Below are 21095 nucleotides of genomic sequence, written 5' to 3'. Positions count from 1 at the left end.
TAGCACACAGCAGTTTGATGTGATTCATTCACGTCTTGGCCACAGAAGGGATCTGGCATATTTTTATTGCGCTCCACTCATCGGCCAATAGTTGTTGGTATCCTAGTCTGCCTCTAGCGGGGAATGTCACCAAGAGTGATATTGTCTGTGGCATTGGTGCACTATTTTGTGATTTTCTTCATTCTCTCTGATTTTGCCACTGGATTTTTAGGACAGCCATCCTTGGATTTGCAAGATGCGTTTTTCTCTCATTACTCTCTACTTTTTGAATTTTCATTGTGTATTTTCAATCGATTTAAACAATTTTCTTTTTTCTCATTCTCATTATACTTTCGCCAGGGTTTTTCCACTGTTTCTTTGTCGACAATCAATTTTTTTGCCCACGTGCTCGTATAGGAGGGAATATCTGGTTCTTTGTATTCCGCCATTTTTGTGTTTTTCCCGCTTCTTTGATATACTTTCCGTGAGTTTTTGGGCATTAGTGTTAGCAAAAAGTCGAGATTTTTTTACCGGTATTCTCAGTAATTTTTGTTATTTTGCTTTGGGCCTAACTGTTTTAGTGTTAGTAAATAAGATAGTTAGCTAATATTAATAAGTATAAATTGTGTTTTGTATCTTACTACTTTTTAGGGGTGTGTTGTATTTTACATATATATTTCTTCTTCATGATTAAGTGATGAGCATTTCAATTTTAATAATTTTACATAATTTTAATTTTACTTAATTTTTTTGTATAATCTTTTATGTATATTTTGCATTGTAATGTCATTTAGGTTATTGTAATTTCCTGCTAACGTTTCCCATTCTTCAATTTTTTAGTATAGTTATATTGTTTCTTATCTACATTTAGCATTATTATTAGCATGCCTCGACCTCAATTAGTATTGAGTAGAGATTGTGACGGAAGGTTTCACTGGTTTAGGGAGATAGTTTTAAGTATAAGGGTTGTTTGGAGAGGGCAAGGTTTAAGGTCAAAGTGTTATGGGAGAGAGTTGAGGTTTCGGAGGGCCCAGGTATAACAAAGCCACCTGTCGTCAAAGAAGCAATCTCCACAAACAAGTTTAGAAAGGGAATGGGTGGATGAGGGTGAATGCGATAGGAGTGTAATTATTGGGGATTCCATGGTTAGGGAACTGAGGAACAGGGTGCATAGGGATTTTCGAGGTTTCGAGTGCTGTTCTCTTCCTGGAGAGAGGATTGGCAACATTTGAGACGTTTTTCATAGGTGAAAGCTCCCTGGGCAGTTAATCATGTAGGTGGGAACAAATCAGGTAGAAGCGAATATTAGTGAGTCTCTGTCAGAATACCGGGACTTACTATTATTCACTCAGGAGAAGGTTGAGATGTGACAGTGATTCTAGTAGGGGTAGTAGGGTATTTAGGAGTATGATCCAGCATTTCAATTCAGGCTTAAAAGAAATTCGCTCCCCCTCTTGGAGTCATGTTTCTGGAGCTTCCTGGTTTCACTGATAGGTGGCTTTGTTGGGATAAGATTCACCTGAATAGGAGGAGGTCTGTGAGGTTTACGATAGGCTTAGGTCAGGTTTTTTACTCTCAGACCAGGTAGATGGAAATGTGGGTTAGTTAATGATAATAACAATAGTACAGATGCACATAGGGGCAGAGATAAACTTTAAAGTCTGGGGGGAGACATGATGGTAATGATGTCAGTTCATATATGCCCATATACATTAGATCAGCCAGCTCCATCTTTGATGCTGGCGGGGAGGGGCTTTTGATTGACACTAAATCATCGGGCAAATTAAAATGTGTACTAATAAATGCCAAGGGTAATGAGATTTTTTAGAAACTATGATAGCTGTGGAGGCCTAGACCTTGTAGCCATTACAGAATCTTGGGTAAACGATGGGGTGAATCCTTCTTATACATATAAGGATACAATACTTTATTTAAAAATGATCTGGCAGGAAAGGAAGTGGAGTCTGGATTTATGTGAAATCATGTTTGCAGGCTAGAGAGTGTATCATACAGAGTAGTGATACTGAAACTACACTGGTGTAAGAAATTAAGAGAATTGGCAGACTTAGTCGATTATCTCTAGAACTACTGTTCCGATCTTAATGAAATTTGATGTGTACATACATTGATACAATACAAAACAAATAACCATTCAATAATTGTAATACACACGCATGATCGTGCGTAACACTCGTTGGAGTCAGAAGGTATGAAACATGCAGAATAAACAAAAAATGGGTTAATAGGGGGTATGGTCCCCTCTTACAAATATACAAGTCTGGCAGCGTGATTTCATACTTGAAATAAGGCAGTTTATCATTTCCATTGTATGATCCTCATACAATGCATACAGACGTTAATCAAAAGATTACTCGAGTGGGGAGAATTTGTAAACGCCCAAAATATATTTGAATGACTGTAGCCTAAAAGCTTAAGAGAGGGATGTCATGTATGAGCATAGCCACTGTAAAGGCTAAAGAGGCCAGTGATCATATTATGAAGAGAGAGCACAGGTGTGCCTGGAGAGGGATTCAGGTTAATCCTGACATTGTATATAGTTATCTAACCAGACTAATATAAACTAATGAAACAAAATGACTTGTATAGTGTCAACTTATTACACTGGTGTAAGAAATTAAGAGAATTTGCAGACTTGGTCGATTATCTCTAGACCTACTTTACCGATTTTAATGAAATTTTATATGTACATACATTGATACAATACAAAACAAATAACCATTCAATAATTGTAATACACATGCATGACCGTGCGTAACACTCGTTGGAGTCAGAAGGTATGAAACAGCGGTTGCAGAATAAACAAAAAAATGGGTTAATAGGGGGTATGGTCCCCTCTTACAGATATACAAGTCTTGCAGCGTGATTTCATACTTGAAATAAGGTAGTTTATCATTTCCTGTGGCAATTGGTCCCACTCGTTCAGCAACGCTGTTTTCATTCCCTGGATGGTTCCCGGAAGGGGGGTTGCGAGTTGCAATTGCCCTCCCCATAGCTTCCCAGACATGCTCTATAGGGTTAAGGTCTGGAGATCTGGCTGGCCAATCCATCCGGCGAATATCCTCACTCTCTAGAAAATCATCGAGCAGAAGAGCTCTATGTGGCCTCGCGTTATTGTCCGTTAAAATGAACTCAGAAGCCAACTGCACCCCTGAAAAGGCGAACATAGGGCTCCAAGACCTCATCCCTATACTTCACAACAGTCACAGTGCCTCTTTCAAAGACATGGAGAGGTGTGCAGCCATCCAACATGATGCTTGCCCAGACCATTAAACCTCCTCCGCCATAATGGTCGATTTCGCGGACATTGGAGGGTAGGTAGCGGGTCCCTGGTTCTCTTCATATGAATGTACGGCGAGAATCGGTGCTTAGGCTGAACCGGGACTCATCAGTGAAGAGAACGGTCGCCCATTGATCCATACTCCAATTTCTATGCTCTCTGCACCATGATAAACGGATTCTCCTGTCCGTAGAAGTGAGCTGGACGCAAACAGCAGGTCTTCTTGCAAACAACCCTCTCTCATGAAGTCTTTTGGAAACAGTCACCCTTGATACACGGGTTCCTGTGGCTGCATACAAGTCACGAGAGAGCTGAGAAGCTGTAGCACTCCTGTTACGCCTCGCTATAATCGACAAATGGCGATCTTCTCTGGCCGTTGTTGTGCTTTGACGACCTTGCCCAGGCTTTCTCTCGATGGATCCGGTATCCTGGAACTGTTTCCATAAGTTACACACGACGCTGGGCGTTAAATTGAACTCTCTACAAATCTGGACTTGAGATTGGCCTGCTTCTAGCCTCTCCACAACTCGCCACCTTATTCCATCATCTAAACATTGGTGGTTACTCATTTTTACTGTTACAATATTAAATTAACCGATTGCTGCAAAATAACACCAAGAAATTAGCCGAGGTGTGCTAGCGAATGAAATGTGTCTTAATTTACGTGCGCTTATAAAGCCTGTTTCTCTACTGGCTCCGCCTACACACACAGTGTACGCTTACGTATTTGACGTACAAGATTTGCATTTTTGTCTAGAAGCAGTGGTTTTACATTCAGTTCAGTTCTTTTCATGAAATTCGATAAAACATGCAAATTCTCTTAATTTATTTCACCAGTGTATATAGGTTGAGCTTGAAATCAAAAAGCATCATAAGCTTATGGTGAGAGTCTGTTATAATCTACCGAATAAGGATTCGAACTACATCTCCAAACTTCATGAGGAAATTTCTTACATGTGTAAGGATAAGAGAGGTGCCATGTTAGGGGATTTCAATCACCTGGGTATCGACTGGGAGAACCTATCGTCTAAAGATCAATATGAGAAAGGCTTTCTTAAATTGGTAATTTTTTGTATCAGTAGGTATCAGAGGCCACTAGAGGCACTTGTATTTAGGATTTAGTTCTCACTAGTTACAAGGATCTTGTTGAACATGTTTTGATAGGGGACAAGTTTTCTCCTAGTGATTATTATGTCATCAGATTTCTCTAACTTTTTTTCGAGTAAAGCTGATAACAGAAGAATGGTTCCTTGTTTTTGAAGAATCAACTTTGATCTTTATAGAAAAGGTCAGCAAGAGTTTTCAAAGACCGGTTGGAATCAATTGGTGTGGTACATCAATGGGAAGGATTTAGGGCAAAACTATCCTGTTTTGTATGGCATCATACCATTTGTTCCTAAAAAACATATTTGTTTTTGCATCCCCTGTGGTTTACGGGAAAATGCATAATCTTTATCTTGAAAAGAAAATGGCATTTAGAGAGTATAAAAGTGGAACAGACGACAAGAGATGGGATGAATATTCGGTCGGATATCTGTTTAAATCTACATAAAACTAATTAAAAATATTATATTAATTGGAATTTTTCACATAAATTAAAAATTTACTGACTATATTATATTGTGGTGTATATCCCCTCTGCGAAAAAGATTATGGCAGGGTGAATTTCTAGGATTGGGAGAACATGAAACTGAAAATAAAATCCTACTGCAATAAGGTAGAAGTGAGCATGAATTATATGTACAAGATCACTAACTGAAAGATGTACCATAACTGAAAGATACGTATTGAGCTACTGAAAGAGGCAAAGAACAAGTAAAGAGGAAAAATAAGAAAATAGATCATAAATTTTATGATGCATTGCTAGTTGAGAGTAAATATTAATTGATATGTTCTCTGCATCAGATGTAATATTGTAACAAGTGTTGAAAAAATACCTGATTCTATGAGTAATATTAAAACACAATATATCATTAAATTTTGTTGTCAGTATCATAGCAATAAAAATCTTTCAATTATCAATTTTTCAATATATTTATTTAAATAATAAATGGCATAATTAAGCTTCAATTTCAATCATTTAAAATTACTAATAATTTCGGTTTTAATTGAAAACACCAATTTTATTCATAATTATGATGAATTTAAAAAAAAATGCTATTTGGCCAAAACATTAGCTTAATATTCGATTATTTGGCTAAATCACTATTTGTCCCATTCCTACAGCTGACCCATCAACATTTACTGAAAAAAGAAAGGAAAACAAAAGGGTGATTAAAGAAAGTAAAAAGGAAGATGAATCTAGACTGGCTAATAACATTGGTGCTGGCCTAAAATCATTTTTCAAGTCTCTCAATAATGGATGTAAGGGGAAAGTTGACCCCCCTCTAGAAAGATCTAGGGTAGAGAGCAATGTAAGCATGAGTAGTGCTTTCAATGACTTTTTTCGCGTCGATTTTTAATAGGGAAGATTATATCCAAAGTACGGCTATGCCATGGGGTGATAAAGCCCTCAACGATATTCCTTCAGGTGGAAGATGTGGAAGCCTTAAAACTTCTAAAAAATGTATGCTTAAGCAAAGCACCAGAAGATATTTACCCTAGGGCCCTTAGGGAATGTGCTAACGAACTGTTGGCCCCAGTAGCACAGATTTACAAAAGTAGAGTAGTGGAGGGTATAGTCCCAGGCGATTGGAAACTTGCTAATGTGGTTCCGATACTTGAAAAGGGTAGTAGAGAAACTGTGTCGAATTATCGTCCAGTGAATTTTACGAGCTCCCTCTGGAAAATTTTGGAAATCAGTATCAAAAGGCAATTGGTGAAGAGGATTGACAAGAATAACATATTGAAAGAAAATCAGTGTGAGTTCAGGAAGGGGAAGTCATGTGTAACTAACCCCTTCTTTGCTTGTATGATCACATGACTAAGGCTTTGGGCAAGAGAAAAAAAACTATGTTGTATATCGATTTCCAGAAGGCATTAAATCAGGTCCAACATGGTAAACTCTTGAAGTGTTTACATGAGATGAAGTAGAAAGAATCATGGTTGGAAGGTAGGTCACAATGGCTAAAGGTGAACAGGGAGTTTTCTGATTAGACTGATGCAATAAGTGGAGTCCCTCAAAAAGTGTTCTTGGTCCCATGTTTTTATTTTTTATTGATAAACTCGATCAAGGTATCGATGGGATTGTTAGCAAATTTGTGCAGATAACATGAAGGTAATGGGGGGGGGGGGTAGTTGAGAATGCAAGCCTTAGGAGATGCTCCAGACAAACTTGAATATGATTGCAGCATGAGCTAATGAATGGAGCATGTCTTTTAGCGTTTACAAGTGTATGGTTGCTCATTTTGGTTTGAAAAACCCATAGTTGCTTGTGCGATCAAATGACTAAGACTTCAGGAAATGGGAAAAACATTAATGGTGTTTATCTTGATTTCCAGAAGACATTCGATCAAGTACAATGTAGTAAACTCTTGAAGCATTTATATGAGATTGGAGGCCAACTTGTTGATTTGGATAGAATGGTGGTGGAGAGATAGGTCACATTGGTTATGGTGAACGGGGAATTTTCTGATTGGCAGGTGTCAAAAGTGGAGTCCCTCAAGGAAGTGTCATTTGCAGATGACACAGTTTTAATTTACACAACAAATGATTACCATTCACTGACTAATTATTTATAGTTATTTAATAAAAATTAACAATTGGTTCTCTGCTAATTGCCTTGAATTAAATATCACCAAAGCTAAATTAATTCATTTTTCTTTGCAAACAGATGTTTAACACAAATCCTTAATCTTATAATTCACAAATTTGACTGTCTCTGTATTCATCTTGAACAGGTTAATACTACAGTTGATGCTCAATATAACAACTCCCTTCATCCCGTCCAAAATTGACATTATAGTGGGAGGGTCATTATATCGAAAGAAAAACATATATGATAGTCATTATATATAAACATTTGTGACTTACCTACCAGTCACCATAATGGAATGGTCATTATAATGAGCATTGACTGTATTAAATAATTAGGAGTTTTTATAGACTCTGAAATGGAAATCACACATACACCATATTCATTCTAAACTTTGTTGTTTTTAATTTACAGATTTTACTACCTCAAACCGTATATAAACTCCTCATCTGTTCTGATGTTGTATTACTCTCTTTGTCAATATGATCTGCTTTATGGAGTATCAGCTTGGAAATCTGACTACATTACTATTCCACACATTTTGATTTGTATTCAAAAAAGATTGATCACCATATATGTTATGTTATATCATATATGTTATTGATATCAGTAACATATATAGATCACCATCACATGAACTTTATTGTTCATTAAATATCCTCTCTTTGCAACACCTATACTTTTTCAAGTCTATTTTTGGAAAAAAAAAACATTTTTATTCACCTATTAACAGCTTCAGATCATCCCCCTAATATTTTCTTGATTCCAAAAAAATAATAAAAAAATTGGGAAAAAAATTCACAATTGATTCCAACTTTTTATAGTAATTTACCAAAGGAAATTAGTAATACGGCATCCCTATACACCTTTAAGAAAATTAAAAAAAAACCTTCTTGCAATCACTAATATGGACTAGTTCTTTTAAAATTTTATCATAATTCCCATTATTGACATGAGTTATATTATTATATGTATATCTGAGTTACATTACACATTCTTATGTTCCACAGGTTATTTCTCTTTAACTGATTTCAAATACCTTCACAAGGAAAACATTTTCATTTCATTTTGAGAATTTTGATTTTTTTTTCAATACCAACAAAAAAATTTGAAAAACCCTATAATCCAATCTTATTGTTTATTCATTGCATCTGCCAAAATTTAAATTTAATGTATATTTCTTTCTTTTTTTTTTGTTTTCTCCCCCTTCCCCCATTTACCCTTACTGTGTATTTAAGTTGCAATATCCTGATATACATATACCAATTTATAACTTTGTGATTACCAGTAAGAGCCATGCCAGCTTAGTAAATCCCCACCCCTTGAAATTTAATTTTTCTATTCGCTAATGAGTTATATATTGATTGACTTATATAGCCAAATCATAACATCTGGTAATTGCTTGTGAATATAGATAAGAGTTGCCGAATTTCATGATCGGAGATGTTCATTTTAGTTGGCTCAGTTATAAGATGATCCTGGATCCACCCCTTATTTGAAGATGACAGCTAGAGGAAACAGGGCCTGAGTGGTATGGTGGTAAGATGCTCGTCTACCATCGTGAAGGTTTTTGTCAGGGTCCCGGGTTCGAACCCAAGGGAGGATATAGATAAGATATTTTCCCTAACGAACTCGAGGTGACCACAGATAGACAGCACCTTCGCTTCCAACCCATCTCACTAATGGCAGTAAATTGCAATATAGCGATATGGCCAGAGTTGGTGTTTGGTGAAGTATAGCTAGAGGAAACATTAAAACTTGCACTGGTGATGGAGGAAATTTTTCAGGGGAGCGAATGAGATAATAGGAAAGCAAAAATAAAAGCAGTAAAAGCAGAGGGGAAAGCTAAAACAAAATTATCTATGTAAAACAAAAGCTACTCTGCCAAAGCTACTAAATATAAGACAAAATGCCTAAACCTTCTGCTCCTGTAACATTATCTTCCTTGCCTACAGAATCATATATGAATTTGAATAGCAACAAATACTTATATCTAAAATAACCCAAAAGTTATTCTTCAATTCAACTCAAATATAAAAGGCACTTCAGATGCTTCTTTCTTTAACACTTTGACCACCACCATAAAAAAACTCTCTTGACAGATTACACCATCTTTTTGGTGAAATTGGAGGTAGACATTAAATATTGACCAGCATGTTTAATTTGAAAAATACATAGAGAAATGGTTGGTAAAAGTATGCATGTAATGTTTTTTGCTGTTGGGCAGTTGAACAAGTAGAAATGAATGACTAAGTTAACGTGTGTTCTAAAGTTTTTTCAAGAGAAACTACCATGTTTTATTGATACTATCCTTGATATCTTCAATTTAAGTAAAATGTGATTTTGTCGCGTTAGTATGTAATTTTTCCATGAAGAAATCTTAATTTTTTCGTCAATAGAAGATTAGTGAACGTTTTCAAGGTTTAAGTTATTTTGAATGACATCCTCTGTCAAATAATATGGCGACATTAAAATTCAACTGTATCCCAGGGTGTTGTTATCTATAAGTAATTTAGAAAAGCAATTCACACAGGTGGCTAAGAGTACACACACAACTGTGATGCAAGTTTTCTCTGCTAAAATAAAGTAAAATATGGAAGTAAAGAAGTTGAAGACCATAAAAGGGGGAAAAAGGAAAAACGTGGATTGCATTGAAAAAGCAACTTTTAAAACTTCATCCAAAAAAATGGATTTTTGCAACAAGTTTGACCATGCAATAAGAAGTCCATCTGCCCAGTCTGTGAAAAATTTTAGGATGAAGATTTGACTCGGTGTGGAATATGTAGAGTGTGCTGGCTCTAGTTATGAAGGTACTCTTTTGCAACTTATGTTAAATCTTTGGGTGTATACTCTTGACCGCCAGCCCTGGGTCCATGCATATTCTTTCCAACAAGGCTGGAAAGAATATGCATGATTTTTTTTTTAAATCCATAACTCATTTGTTTATATAGTTACCATTTTCATTTCTCATGCCTTAATTTCTGATAAACTATGTTTTGTGAAATCTTTGGAACTTCATCTATTCAAGTTTCATTTTTATGATAAAAAATCCACCAGGTTCAATCATTCATTTTTATAATAAATTTGATTTAAAAACACTCTTTAGATCAATGAAATAATAGAGTATATCCTAACTTAAAACATCTATATCGATAAGAGCTTTCTAGTTTTAAAAATCAACATCTATGCGAAAGACGGCAAAATAGCAATTTCCCCAGTCCAACACTGGTAATAAAAATTGATAAAAACTGGTTTAAAGCAGAATGGAGACAATGTAAGGCATGTTTATGTCAGTGCCATCTCTGATCTCATACATGCATGCACACACACACACACCATAATTTTATATCATTTGTTCTTTTTTAATTAATTTTCAAAGTTTTATACATTGTTTTAATAAGTTTTTTGACTTATCCAGTAAATTAAAATTAACTGAGGAGTCAAAACATCATACTTGTACATGAGGTTTCCTCTATCCCTGGCATTCATGAATCGCCATTCACCTTCTTCAAATGCTTCCTGTGAGTAAATACTTACATTTATTGTTAATATGAGTACAGAAATTAATGCAGCATGATACATTATATGTACACACACATACACATTCATAATGCATATTTTGTTTTATTATAACAAAAATATTTGCAGTTGACAATATACCTGAGCAGCTTTTACCGCTTCATCTACATCCTTTGCAGATGCAATTTGAACTTCACATATCACCTAGAAATATATATTTATATTTTGTTATGTATAAGTTTCTCGTTAATTACTCCTAAAAGATAAGATTCATAGTTTCTTACCTGAAATGACATTAAACTACTTAACACGTACTATCTAAACCTCTCCGTAGTGACAATGTTCACCAACAGGAGAAGGGGGGAACCACCAATTTTTTCCCCTCATGAAAAATTCAAATCAATTCTTATTTTCTTCAACTTGACCATATCAGGCCTTATTTACCCAGCTCTAACAAAAATTTAAAGTAGTCTTTTGTTTAAGTTCGCCGTGAATGTTCCTCATGAAATCAATCAATCAAGTTCTTTGATTTTTCTGAACAGGATGCTATCACTGCTTTGCTGTCATCGACATCACTCTTCTGCTTTCTTTGTAGAAACTTATCCAAGAAAAATGTTATGAAGAAACTTGATAAATTATTAAACTTTTGCTCATTTGTTTTTCTTTTTTTCAATTCTGCAATTAAAATATTTTTGGTATAAAGGCCTGCCTGGGGATTAAACAAAAAGCAAACCTTTATAATGACTATCAATTACAAGGTTACTTCACTTCATTTCAAATTCAGCTCAATATTCATTCTTTGAAGATGCAGTCTTTGCGTGATATCATTTTGTACTGGATAGGGTAATAGAATTTAGAGAAATCTCTCAGATCAAAAACACAAATACTTAAAAAAAAACTCCTGTAGTTTTTCGCAATTCACTGTAATTCCATATTTTATGGTAGAAATCTGTAGAAACTACGGACATTTCATAATACTTAGAAAGCAGAGATGCAATGTGTCAAATACCAGGAATTTTGGAAAAGGATGCATAAAAATTTGGTTCATGCATCCCCTGGGACGCGCTCTTTCCTATTTCCAAGTAGAAAAAAAAGTAGAGAGAAAAACCCTCCCCAACTTTTTTTCCCCTTCCTTCTACCATCTATCATGATCAAGCGACCTGGAAAAAATTGTTTTACAACTTCGAAATAGAAATGAAACATTTTAGTGTACTGTATTCTATTTATATACATACGGGTTGTTGAAGAATAAGATGGCAGATATCTGGTTGCATCCCTGAGTGAGAGGCAGTATACTGAATTTTAAAATTTTGGAGTTTCTATTCCCCTGCGGGTTTTCTCCCCTCTGGTTACATACTGGAAATTACGGTACTTTCGGGACTGTCTACAGACATTCAAAGACAACATCTATACGGCATAAATTCGCTTTGTTCCCACAAGATTACGAATGCACTTTTCAAAAATTGTAAAGGATTGGAATGCCTGTCCAAATCAAAAAAAAAAACTCCCAGATTGTTGAGAAAAAAAATCAAATCTGCAAAAACTCTAACTTGAATATCCACAGTTTGGTCATCTAGCTGCTATGCAGTAGTCACTGTATCGCATCACGAAAACCAAGGGTGTGTACGCAGAATCTGCTTTTGGAGGAGCAGAAGTATCACAGAAAGTTTGAGTTACTAACAATAAAAATTTTTTTTAAATTAACAGATAGTATAAGAATATATTTTTTCCAATATTTTAATTTTCAATCTCCTTCAGCCTCCCCCCCCCCCCCAGATTTCACTTTTGGTGAAAATCCGGGTTTGGAACCTGCGACTGTGCAGTGGTAATTTGCTAAAAAATAAGATTTTCTAATGTTTTCCAACTTTGAGTTTGCTATTCCTTCGAAAAAATGCTGTCACGACAATTACACAGACCTACAACACATACATTAAATTTCAAATCCATGCATTACCAATTTGGAGGATAGATGCAGCACCACAACTTGGGGGGGGGGGGGAGGCAAGCAAGTGGGTCTGGTGCCCTGGACTGTGGACTAAAGGGAGCATCAAACTGGCCCTTTATAACTGTTGCTTTTATTACACTGGGTGCCAAAATGCATTCTTGCCCTGTATCTAGTTGCGGCTCTGGATAGATATGGCACACCTAATGAACATAAAACATGCCAAATGCTGGGCACATGCACAAGAACACTGTTAGGTTTCATCAATACAAATCTGACATAGCCCCCATATTCAGGTGTGAAAATATGTGGCAGTTAAATGGTGACAGATCAAACTGGTGGACCATCAGGGAGGGAAAAGATAATCATTCCACCAGGAAGCTTCGCAAGGATTTATATCAATCAAGGAATCCGAAGATAAGTGTCAGAATCAGAATATCATTTGCTTTAAATAAATCACAAGATATTGCTGAAATAGCTAAGGTTTTTATAACGCAATGGAAAATCAATCAGAAGGGAATTTATAAATTGATTTATTAGTAAATATATAAACGAGTGTGGTTAACTTTTAATTACAGTGGATCCAGCTTATAACGTTTTTTTTTTAAAAAAAGCCATAAAAAACATTGTGAGTGGGAAATGCTAATGAGAATTACTTAGAGTGGGGACCACGAAAAAATAAGTCATACCAAAACGTTCTAAATGGGAACGTTGCAAGTGGGATTGAATGTATATTTGTTTTAGGTTTATTACGTTTGTTAAATCCCATGCGTTAAATTCTCAGTGTTAATGAGCTTCTTTACATGCTTTTTTTGACTAACGTGGACAATGAAAGTAAAGAACCTATAAGCTGGTAAATTAATCTTTGAATTTCAATGAACCTTTTCATAGAACATGTTTTCAGAAATGAACTATTTCTTTTATTCAAAGTGATACCTCCCCCCCACCCACAACATGGCCCGCCACTCTGTCTCAATGAAGAGATGTAAGCAGGTGATCAAAGACCTGGGCATACTGGAAAAAATGCAAAAATTCACAGAGATACCAGTGAATGTTATGGGGGTAATTATAATTTTTTTTTGAGAGGGACTTACTTTCACTCAAAAAGGACCCAGATGTTGCCAATAACCTGGGTCCCGGAACCCAGGTAAATTAGAGTACAGCAGCATCTCTGAAAAGTTTGCTTTACTGAAGAAAATCTAAATTATTGGATAATTAAACTTCAGTAAGACATACATATTAATATATATATATATCTTTTACGAGGTATTAATAATAAAACAAACATTTTCACTCACAGTTTCATTAGAAGGATTTATTAATTCCAATACTTCCCCTGATGATGAATTTTTGAAAGCACCATTGATGAACAACTGATTAGGGAAGCTTACATCTATGTTGTTTACATGAAGATTAACCTATCAATGCAAAAAATAGTATATGTACACATTGCCTGTGAATGTTAACGCAATGTAAAAGTTACAGCATACATGTAAATATGAACAAAAATTAACAGGTTTGAAACTTGTGTAAATCAAAGCAGAAAACTATTACACTTTTATGTGTTAGGTTTTTGCCATATATATTTCCTGCATCTCCTCTTTTCTTCAAAATGACAGTTTTGACAAAGTTCTTGAAGGCTGTTGACATATAAACATCTTCATTGGATAAATCCATGCTACATTTCTCTTTGACCTCTTCAATTAATCTAAAGAATTTATAAAATTACAAACATCTGTTATGTTAAAAACATAAGGGAAAACAGGTTAGTCAAAAAACTTTTGTTTTTCATAAGATATCTGATTTTTGTAATAATGTCATATTGCAACTTATCTAACCTTGTCACATCCATTGACCCAGCTCCACTTTTAAAAAAATCTGTGTCTGAAACAACTTCGACACTGAGAATTCCTTCCCAAATACTCTAAAAATAAAATCATCTTTTTTTTTATCATGACAAATTAAGTGCAAAAAGACAAAAACAGTAACACAGAACGATAATACATACATGCATAAAAATAAACATAAAATTAGGAACATTCATTCTGTGATCCCAAGGGACTGGGATATCCTTCCAGCAGTTCTATAAGAATAGTCTATAATTATATTATCTGTTAGTCAAGTGGCAACCGTCATTATTTTTTTCAAAAATTTGTTAACTTATGGTTAGGGTATTATGGAATTTATTTTACTTTTTTTTTAATGTAAGATAAACACAATTCTTTAGTTAATTTCAAGTTATATATACAAATTTACATTTCAATCTTATGTGTTAAATGTGATCAATATTGTATATACATTTCTTTCAATCAACATATAAATTAGTACATAATTTTTCAAATATAACTCATGCAAGAGTATATAAAGCAAAACAAAATCGCTTGTGCAGAGTTTGTAAAAATTTACTTCAGTATACATATGTAGAAAGGTTAAAATTTTTAAAATGCTAATTTCTTGCAATATGCCAATATTCACAAAAATAATTAGGATCACACAAAACCATATACAGGGTGATCAGCGAATAAGCCCTTATTTCAAAATTAAATATCTCTACAACAAAGATCAATAGAATTATGCGGTAAACTGTACGTTTATTAGCAAAACTGTAAGAATGTTGTACAGAAATTTTGAAAATTTAGTTTTTTTTTTTTAATTTTTTAAAATTAAAAAAAAAAAACTGGAGATTTTGGGGTTCCGAAAATCCTCATTTGTGTGAAGAGAAACCACTGCATTCGCCTAAAGTTGCTGCATGGGCTGCAGTATGCGCCAGAGGCATTATCGGCCCCTTCTTCATGCGAGAAACGATTACTACTGAACGTAACGTTACAATTTTGGAACAATTTGTCAGCACACATGGCGCATACCGCAGCCCATGCAGTAACTTTAGGCGAATGCAGTGGTTTCTCATCACACAAATTAGGATTTTCGGAACCCCAAAATCTCCAGTTTTGTTTTTTTTTTAATTTTAAAAAATTAAAAAAAAAAACGAAATTTTTGAAATTTCTGTACAACATTCTTACAGTTTTGCTAATAAACGTACCATTTACCACATAATTCTATTGATCTTTGTTGTAGAGATATTTAATTTTAAAATAAGGGCTTATTCGCGGATCACCCTGTACATCAATATGCCCAGCTTCTCAAGCATCGTATTTATTGCATAATTGCTTCATAGTTTGTCTCTATTGCAAATGAATAAATGTTAAAATTGAAATTCATATTATTTTTGTGTGGTTCATTGTGTGAAAAAGATTTAGTATTTTAGGAGCAGTAAAACCGAAACTTTTTTAAATAATGTTTTATTAACTATAGGCACTTGATAAATATTTCTATATATGGTTGAGATGTTCTATTACTTTTCATTGTTAGCCACATTGGTTACAAGAGCATATTTTAATTCATCATAAAGTAATCCATTTGTTATTGATGAGTTGACAATGTTTTTAATAATATCAAAGTGATAAAAAGAGATGACTTTAAGCATTTTAGGGTTAATTCAAAGTATCGACTTATTTTATTTGTATTATCTTTTAATTCTGTTATTATTCCTTTTAATGTTTCATTTTAGAAGCTTCTGAATAAAACATAGAGTTAAACAAATTATTGAATATGCTCTCTTGAGTGTATTGTGCAAGAGGGCAGTATGTAATTTCTCCCATATCATCTAAATTTCTTACAATAAAGTCATTGTCCGAGAAAATGATGTCACTCTCCGCTATCCATACAAAGATTTTTTAACAGCTGGCTGATGGAAAGATATAAATATATCTTCGCATCAGCCCGCTGTTAAAAAACCTTCATATAAAGTCATTATTGAAACTTTCGGTCATACCTTTAGGATCTTGAAAATATAGTTGGGTATTTTGTTTAATATTTTTATTCCATATATTCTCATTTATGCATTTCCATTGTAGTCTTTTGTTTTTTTCACATGTATCAAACATCTTTTAAATATATTTTTGCCTTGTGTTTTTAATAATTTTTTTAAATTTGTCATAATGTTTATATTCTATCTCATAGGATAATATGTATGGGTGCTTCTTATGTTTTCTATATAATTTTTCTTTGATGTTTATTTTTTCTATAATTTCTTTACTTATATCTTATTTTTTTGCACATTTATGATTTTTTTAACCTTCTTGGTCCAAAGACCTGAATTTATTGTCAAAACATCCATGTAATTTCTTCCGTAACAGCTTGTAGTTATTTTGGATACCTTTCTCTTCCAAGATACTTTTAGATTTATGTGAGAAACAAAAAATATTTTCAAATTTTTTATAATTTATTATAGTTATTTGCTGATTTAACTCATTGTTTTCTCTCATTTCCCTTTCTCAAAAATTTATATTATTGGATAGTTGTCAGTTACGTGTGTTTTATATACCTTAAATTGCTGAGTTGTATTTTGTTTTGTTCTATAAAAGACATGATCAAGACACGCTTTAGTTTCAGTAGTTTCTCTCATTATGTTTTCGTGTGTAAGCTTATATAGTAAAACCTGTATAAGACGGAACATCAAGGGATTGAAATTATTTTCTGTTTTGGACAACAGGTTTTCGTTTTATAAAAGGTGCACCTAAAACTACGTATATAGAGCAATTCAGAAAAAATGGTAAAATCTTTAAGAGGTGAGAGTATACAACGATACAAACAATTGCCATCACAGAATGAATGGTCTAACATGAAACGCAAACGCTCTAGCGCGTTTCGAAATGGCCGCTCTGCAAACGTTAAAATGGCATTCCGGTTGAAATTTATTGGGAGAAAAAGAACACCATGTGTGCAAATGCAACCTGGGGAAGAAGAAACCGTATGAAAAACTGTCACAGGGAATGTCTGCTTTTTCAGTATTACTAAAGTGCCTTTTATTCACTGTGATGCAGATTTGCATATGGTTTCTTCTTCCCCAGGATGCATTTGCATGCATGGTGTTCTTTTTCTCCCAATAAATTTCAACAGGAATGCTATTTTAACATTTGCGAAGCATCCTTTTTGAAACGCGCTAGAGCGTTTGCGTTTCATGTTAGACCATGCATTCTGTGGTGACAATTGTTTGTGTTGGTGTATACTCTCACCTTTTAAAGTTTTTCCCATCTTTTCTGAATCGCCTTGTATGCAGTGATTTATTTCTGTCACTTTTCGAAACTTAAATTTTCATAATATCACCCTAAGGCTGTTATTACACTATAAACGTTTGATAAAATATATTTTTCAAAACTTGAAAAATACAACAAATAAGCGTATCACTTACATCTGGGTGAATGGAATCAACAGGCTCATTGGTTGTTTTCTTTTCAAGATTTATAAAACATCTTTTGTCAAACTTTTATAGTGTAACCTGGCCTAACTACTATAAACCAACGAGTATTAAACACAGACAGGCATATTATTTTGAATTATTGTATGTTTGTTGTTTCAAATTAATATACATTTGAAATTGCATATTTAATTTGCTAATTGTTAAGCTTTAATATAAAACGCCTTCCTGAATAGCAATAGAATGAACTTTTGTCAAAAGTGAAAATTTTTTAATATTTGAAATTAAAAAAATTACGAAATTGTATACCTTTTTTAAACTCGTCACAATGAGATCAACAAGTAATATTGTTTGTGAAAGAAAGATCTACATCTCTGTAACACTTAAAATTTACTTTTCTTTAGCCTCTTATCGCCTGCAGTTTTGTGTTCAAATCCAAGTCATGTTGCTTGTGCGGCTGGCAGCCATCTTTACCCTGAATGAATCACTAAAAAAACAAGGTATCCCTAAAATTGTTTCTCCCTCCCCTTATTCCACACCCGAACTAGTTTAAAATGAAAATTATCAACCTTTTGTCCAACAAACAGGGGTGCCTTCCAACAATAGTCATCTTCATCATAAACGAAATGCTCTAAACAGGCTTTCAATATATCTGCTTCAGAAAAAATAATAAGTGTCCATCGTTTTTTCGAGAAGTAAAAGCATTCGAAGGTTTAAACAACTGGCTGTTGCGAAGATATATTTTTGGAAAGAGAGAAAATTCAACTGCCCCTGCGGGGAATCGAACCCACGTCCTTTCACTTTCCGGGTGAACTTATAGGCGACTTATACTTGTATAAGTCACCATCTGGTGGCAGCGTCAGCAGTTGTGAGCTTGGCTTGAGTCTGGTCTGGCCGTCCATGTACGGTCCCTTTCAGTGTACACGAGCTCCAAGGAAAGATTGAAAGATTCGGTGCCTCTGTAGTCTAGTGGTCTAGGGTGTTCACCCGGAAAGTGAAAGGACGTGGGTTCGATTCCCCGCAGGGGCAGTTGAATTTTCTCTCTTTCCAAAAATATATCTTCGCAACAGCCAGTTGTTTAAACCTTCATATGGTAGCGGAGAGTGACGTCATCCTTGTATAAGTAAAAACAATCCCTAACAAAAGAGAAATCAGTACGACTTAATGTTTTTCCCACATTCAAAGAAGAAAAACTTGCACTTGGCCAAAAATGCTTTCTGTTTCAGCAGGTTTTTTATCTGAAAATAGATTAGATATGCCTTCCGTTTCCACATTAGGCAGTTTAGTTTCCGTCTCAAAGAGGTTTCCCATAATGGAAAAAAAAACATTTATTATCCACTGAACTAATACTTTGTTCTGTTCAAGATAGGTTTCCGTTTCATACAGTGTCCGTCTTAGACAGGTTTCACTGTAAAACCATTTACTGACTTTATGTCCATGTATTGTAATGTTTCCCTATCTTTACTATATAAATTAATATTGATATCTCCAACTATTATTTTTGAATTTTTCATATAAATTTCTAGTTCTGTATTGAATTGAGAAATTGCGCATGAGTGAGAGCAATAAAGTTGCAATATAGTTGTCATAATCTGGGAGACTTATACATAAATCCTCTGCTGTTACATATTTGAATTGTTTTTCCTGTATTGTTTTGATGTTTTTGTTAACATATATGATTACCCCTCCTGATCCGTTATATGCCCTACTGTTTATGAAACAATTGTAATCAAATTTTCTATGTCCTTTATATAATAGCTATATACTTCATTGCTTTCTATCTATATTTCACACAAACATATCACGTCAACAAGTTCATTTAATTATCTTAACTCAAGAAAATTACCCTAATTTATTCTTAGGGGATATTATTAGTAAGTTCATTCAAGTATTACAGTATTTCGATTCACTGACTTTTGATGACAAGGGGGAAAGGGGAGTTTCGATGATGCTTACGTCATAAACCACCCTTTATAAAAATATGAAATATTCTTATTGGCATCTTACTCTGTGCACCGAAAATGAGTAAACCTTTCACTAGTTTGTGGGCACCTGAACTAACATTCTCCCTATTGATAAGTCCCCTACAGAGCCACTTTAGTGATCTCTAAATGTTATGCGGATCCAAGTGATCTGAAAAAGTGTCGCGGGCTGCTTAAGTGCTCTGGACCTGAGCAGCACGTTATACGAGTGATCCATGACTATGTCACGTATCACTTAAGTAATCTGGGAACATGCCGTAAGTAATTTGAGTGATGTAGAACTGCACCAGTGCTCTAAAACTGTGCAACATGTCACTCAAGGGATCTCTAAATGTGCCACAGATTGCTTAAGTGTTCTGGAACTGTGCCGCGGGTCACTTAAGCATAGCTGCCAAGTCTCCCGAATTTTTCGGGAATCTCCCGAATTTTACCTTCATCGCTCGACATCCCGAAAAGTTCTTAAATCTCCCGAATTTTTACGAAAATCAAAAAATCCCTAATTGTCCCTTAAAATTCCCTACTTCATTAAAAAAAAAATCCCCGCTTATGAAAACAATCCCTAAGGAATTTCTTGTGGGGCATCTTTTTTTCCCTTTCGAAATGACGTCACACGTCGTAAATGGGGAAATTCCCTTTTTAAGGAAGTTTTACAAACCCTCTGATGGTAACAAGAAAGTTGTTTGTCTTATCGTGCAGGGAAATGACTTAGCAGCCAATAGTCCTGGATAATAATTGAAGATTATAGTCACGCGCATGTGGTCAAAATTTCTTTTGTTATAACGTGCGATATAACAAAACACGAATACTGATAAGCAAAAAACATATTTAATCAATTTTAAAGATACTTATTCCGATGAATTTCCTTTCATCAAACATTCCAGAAGAGGGCCGACTTTTCCTTTTTGTACAAGTTGTGTTACGGACATAAACATCGGGCATGGAAAGACTACCATCATCACTCGTGAAATTAAATAAAAAACATCAAGCAAGTGTCACAAAAAGTCAGTGTTCTTCAAAAATTGACGGTGTTTTCCTTCATCTTCCGATGATTTTGGGGTCATTCACGGAGAATGTTTGTTCACAGCGTTTCTGATTGAACACAATATTTATTTTTACATCATTGAAGTTTTGGCCTCCAATTTCACTTGTTTTTTGCGTAGGAATTTTATTCCCAAGGGTTTAACTTTTATGTGTGTAAAATCCCTATTTTAATTTGACTTCAGTTTTTGAGTAGGGATTTTATTCCCTACGCTCTAACTTTTATATTTGGAAAATCCCTATTTTATTTGGAAAAATCCCTATTGTATTTATTAGGGAGTGGTTTTAGCATAAAATACGGGTGTGCGCAAAAATCTCCCGAATTTTCATTTTCAAAAGTTGGCAGCTATGCTTAAGTGATCTGTGAATGTGCCATGGGCCTACTT

The 21095-nt window shown here is 34.5% G+C and overlaps 1 protein-coding gene and 1 non-coding gene across 4 annotated transcripts in view; one reads left to right on the top strand and one right to left on the bottom strand.

Annotated features, from left to right (window-relative positions):
* LOC149065845 (mitochondrial 10-formyltetrahydrofolate dehydrogenase) overlaps positions 1-21095 on the bottom strand; it is a 121287-nt gene that overhangs the window by 52489 nt on the left and 47703 nt on the right. For all 3 annotated transcript variants that reach the window (XM_089254056.1, XM_089254055.1, XM_089254057.1), the window contains 5 exons: positions 14271-14356; positions 13987-14140; positions 13731-13850; positions 10632-10694; positions 10426-10490 (listed from right to left, as the gene is read on the bottom strand). In XM_089254056.1, coding sequence (XP_089110182.1) covers positions 10426-10490; positions 10632-10694; positions 13731-13850; positions 13987-14140; positions 14271-14356 — 488 coding nt within the window. The remainder of the gene's footprint in view (positions 1-10425; positions 10491-10631; positions 10695-13730; positions 13851-13986; positions 14141-14270; positions 14357-21095) is intronic.
* On the top strand, positions 18645-18718 carry TRNAS-GGA (transfer RNA serine (anticodon GGA)). The gene has a single exon. It is a non-coding gene; the product is annotated as a tRNA-Ser (tRNA).

This window comes from Pholcus phalangioides, unplaced genomic scaffold, assembly GCF_987345545.1.
Source record: "Pholcus phalangioides strain wild (caught in Gottingen) unplaced genomic scaffold, Ppha-v1.0 ptg000039l_1, whole genome shotgun sequence".
Lineage (NCBI taxonomy): Eukaryota > Metazoa > Arthropoda > Arachnida > Araneae > Pholcidae > Pholcus > Pholcus phalangioides.
The sequence above is the reverse complement of the archived record's forward strand: the minus strand, read 5'-3'. Positions and strand labels throughout refer to the sequence as shown.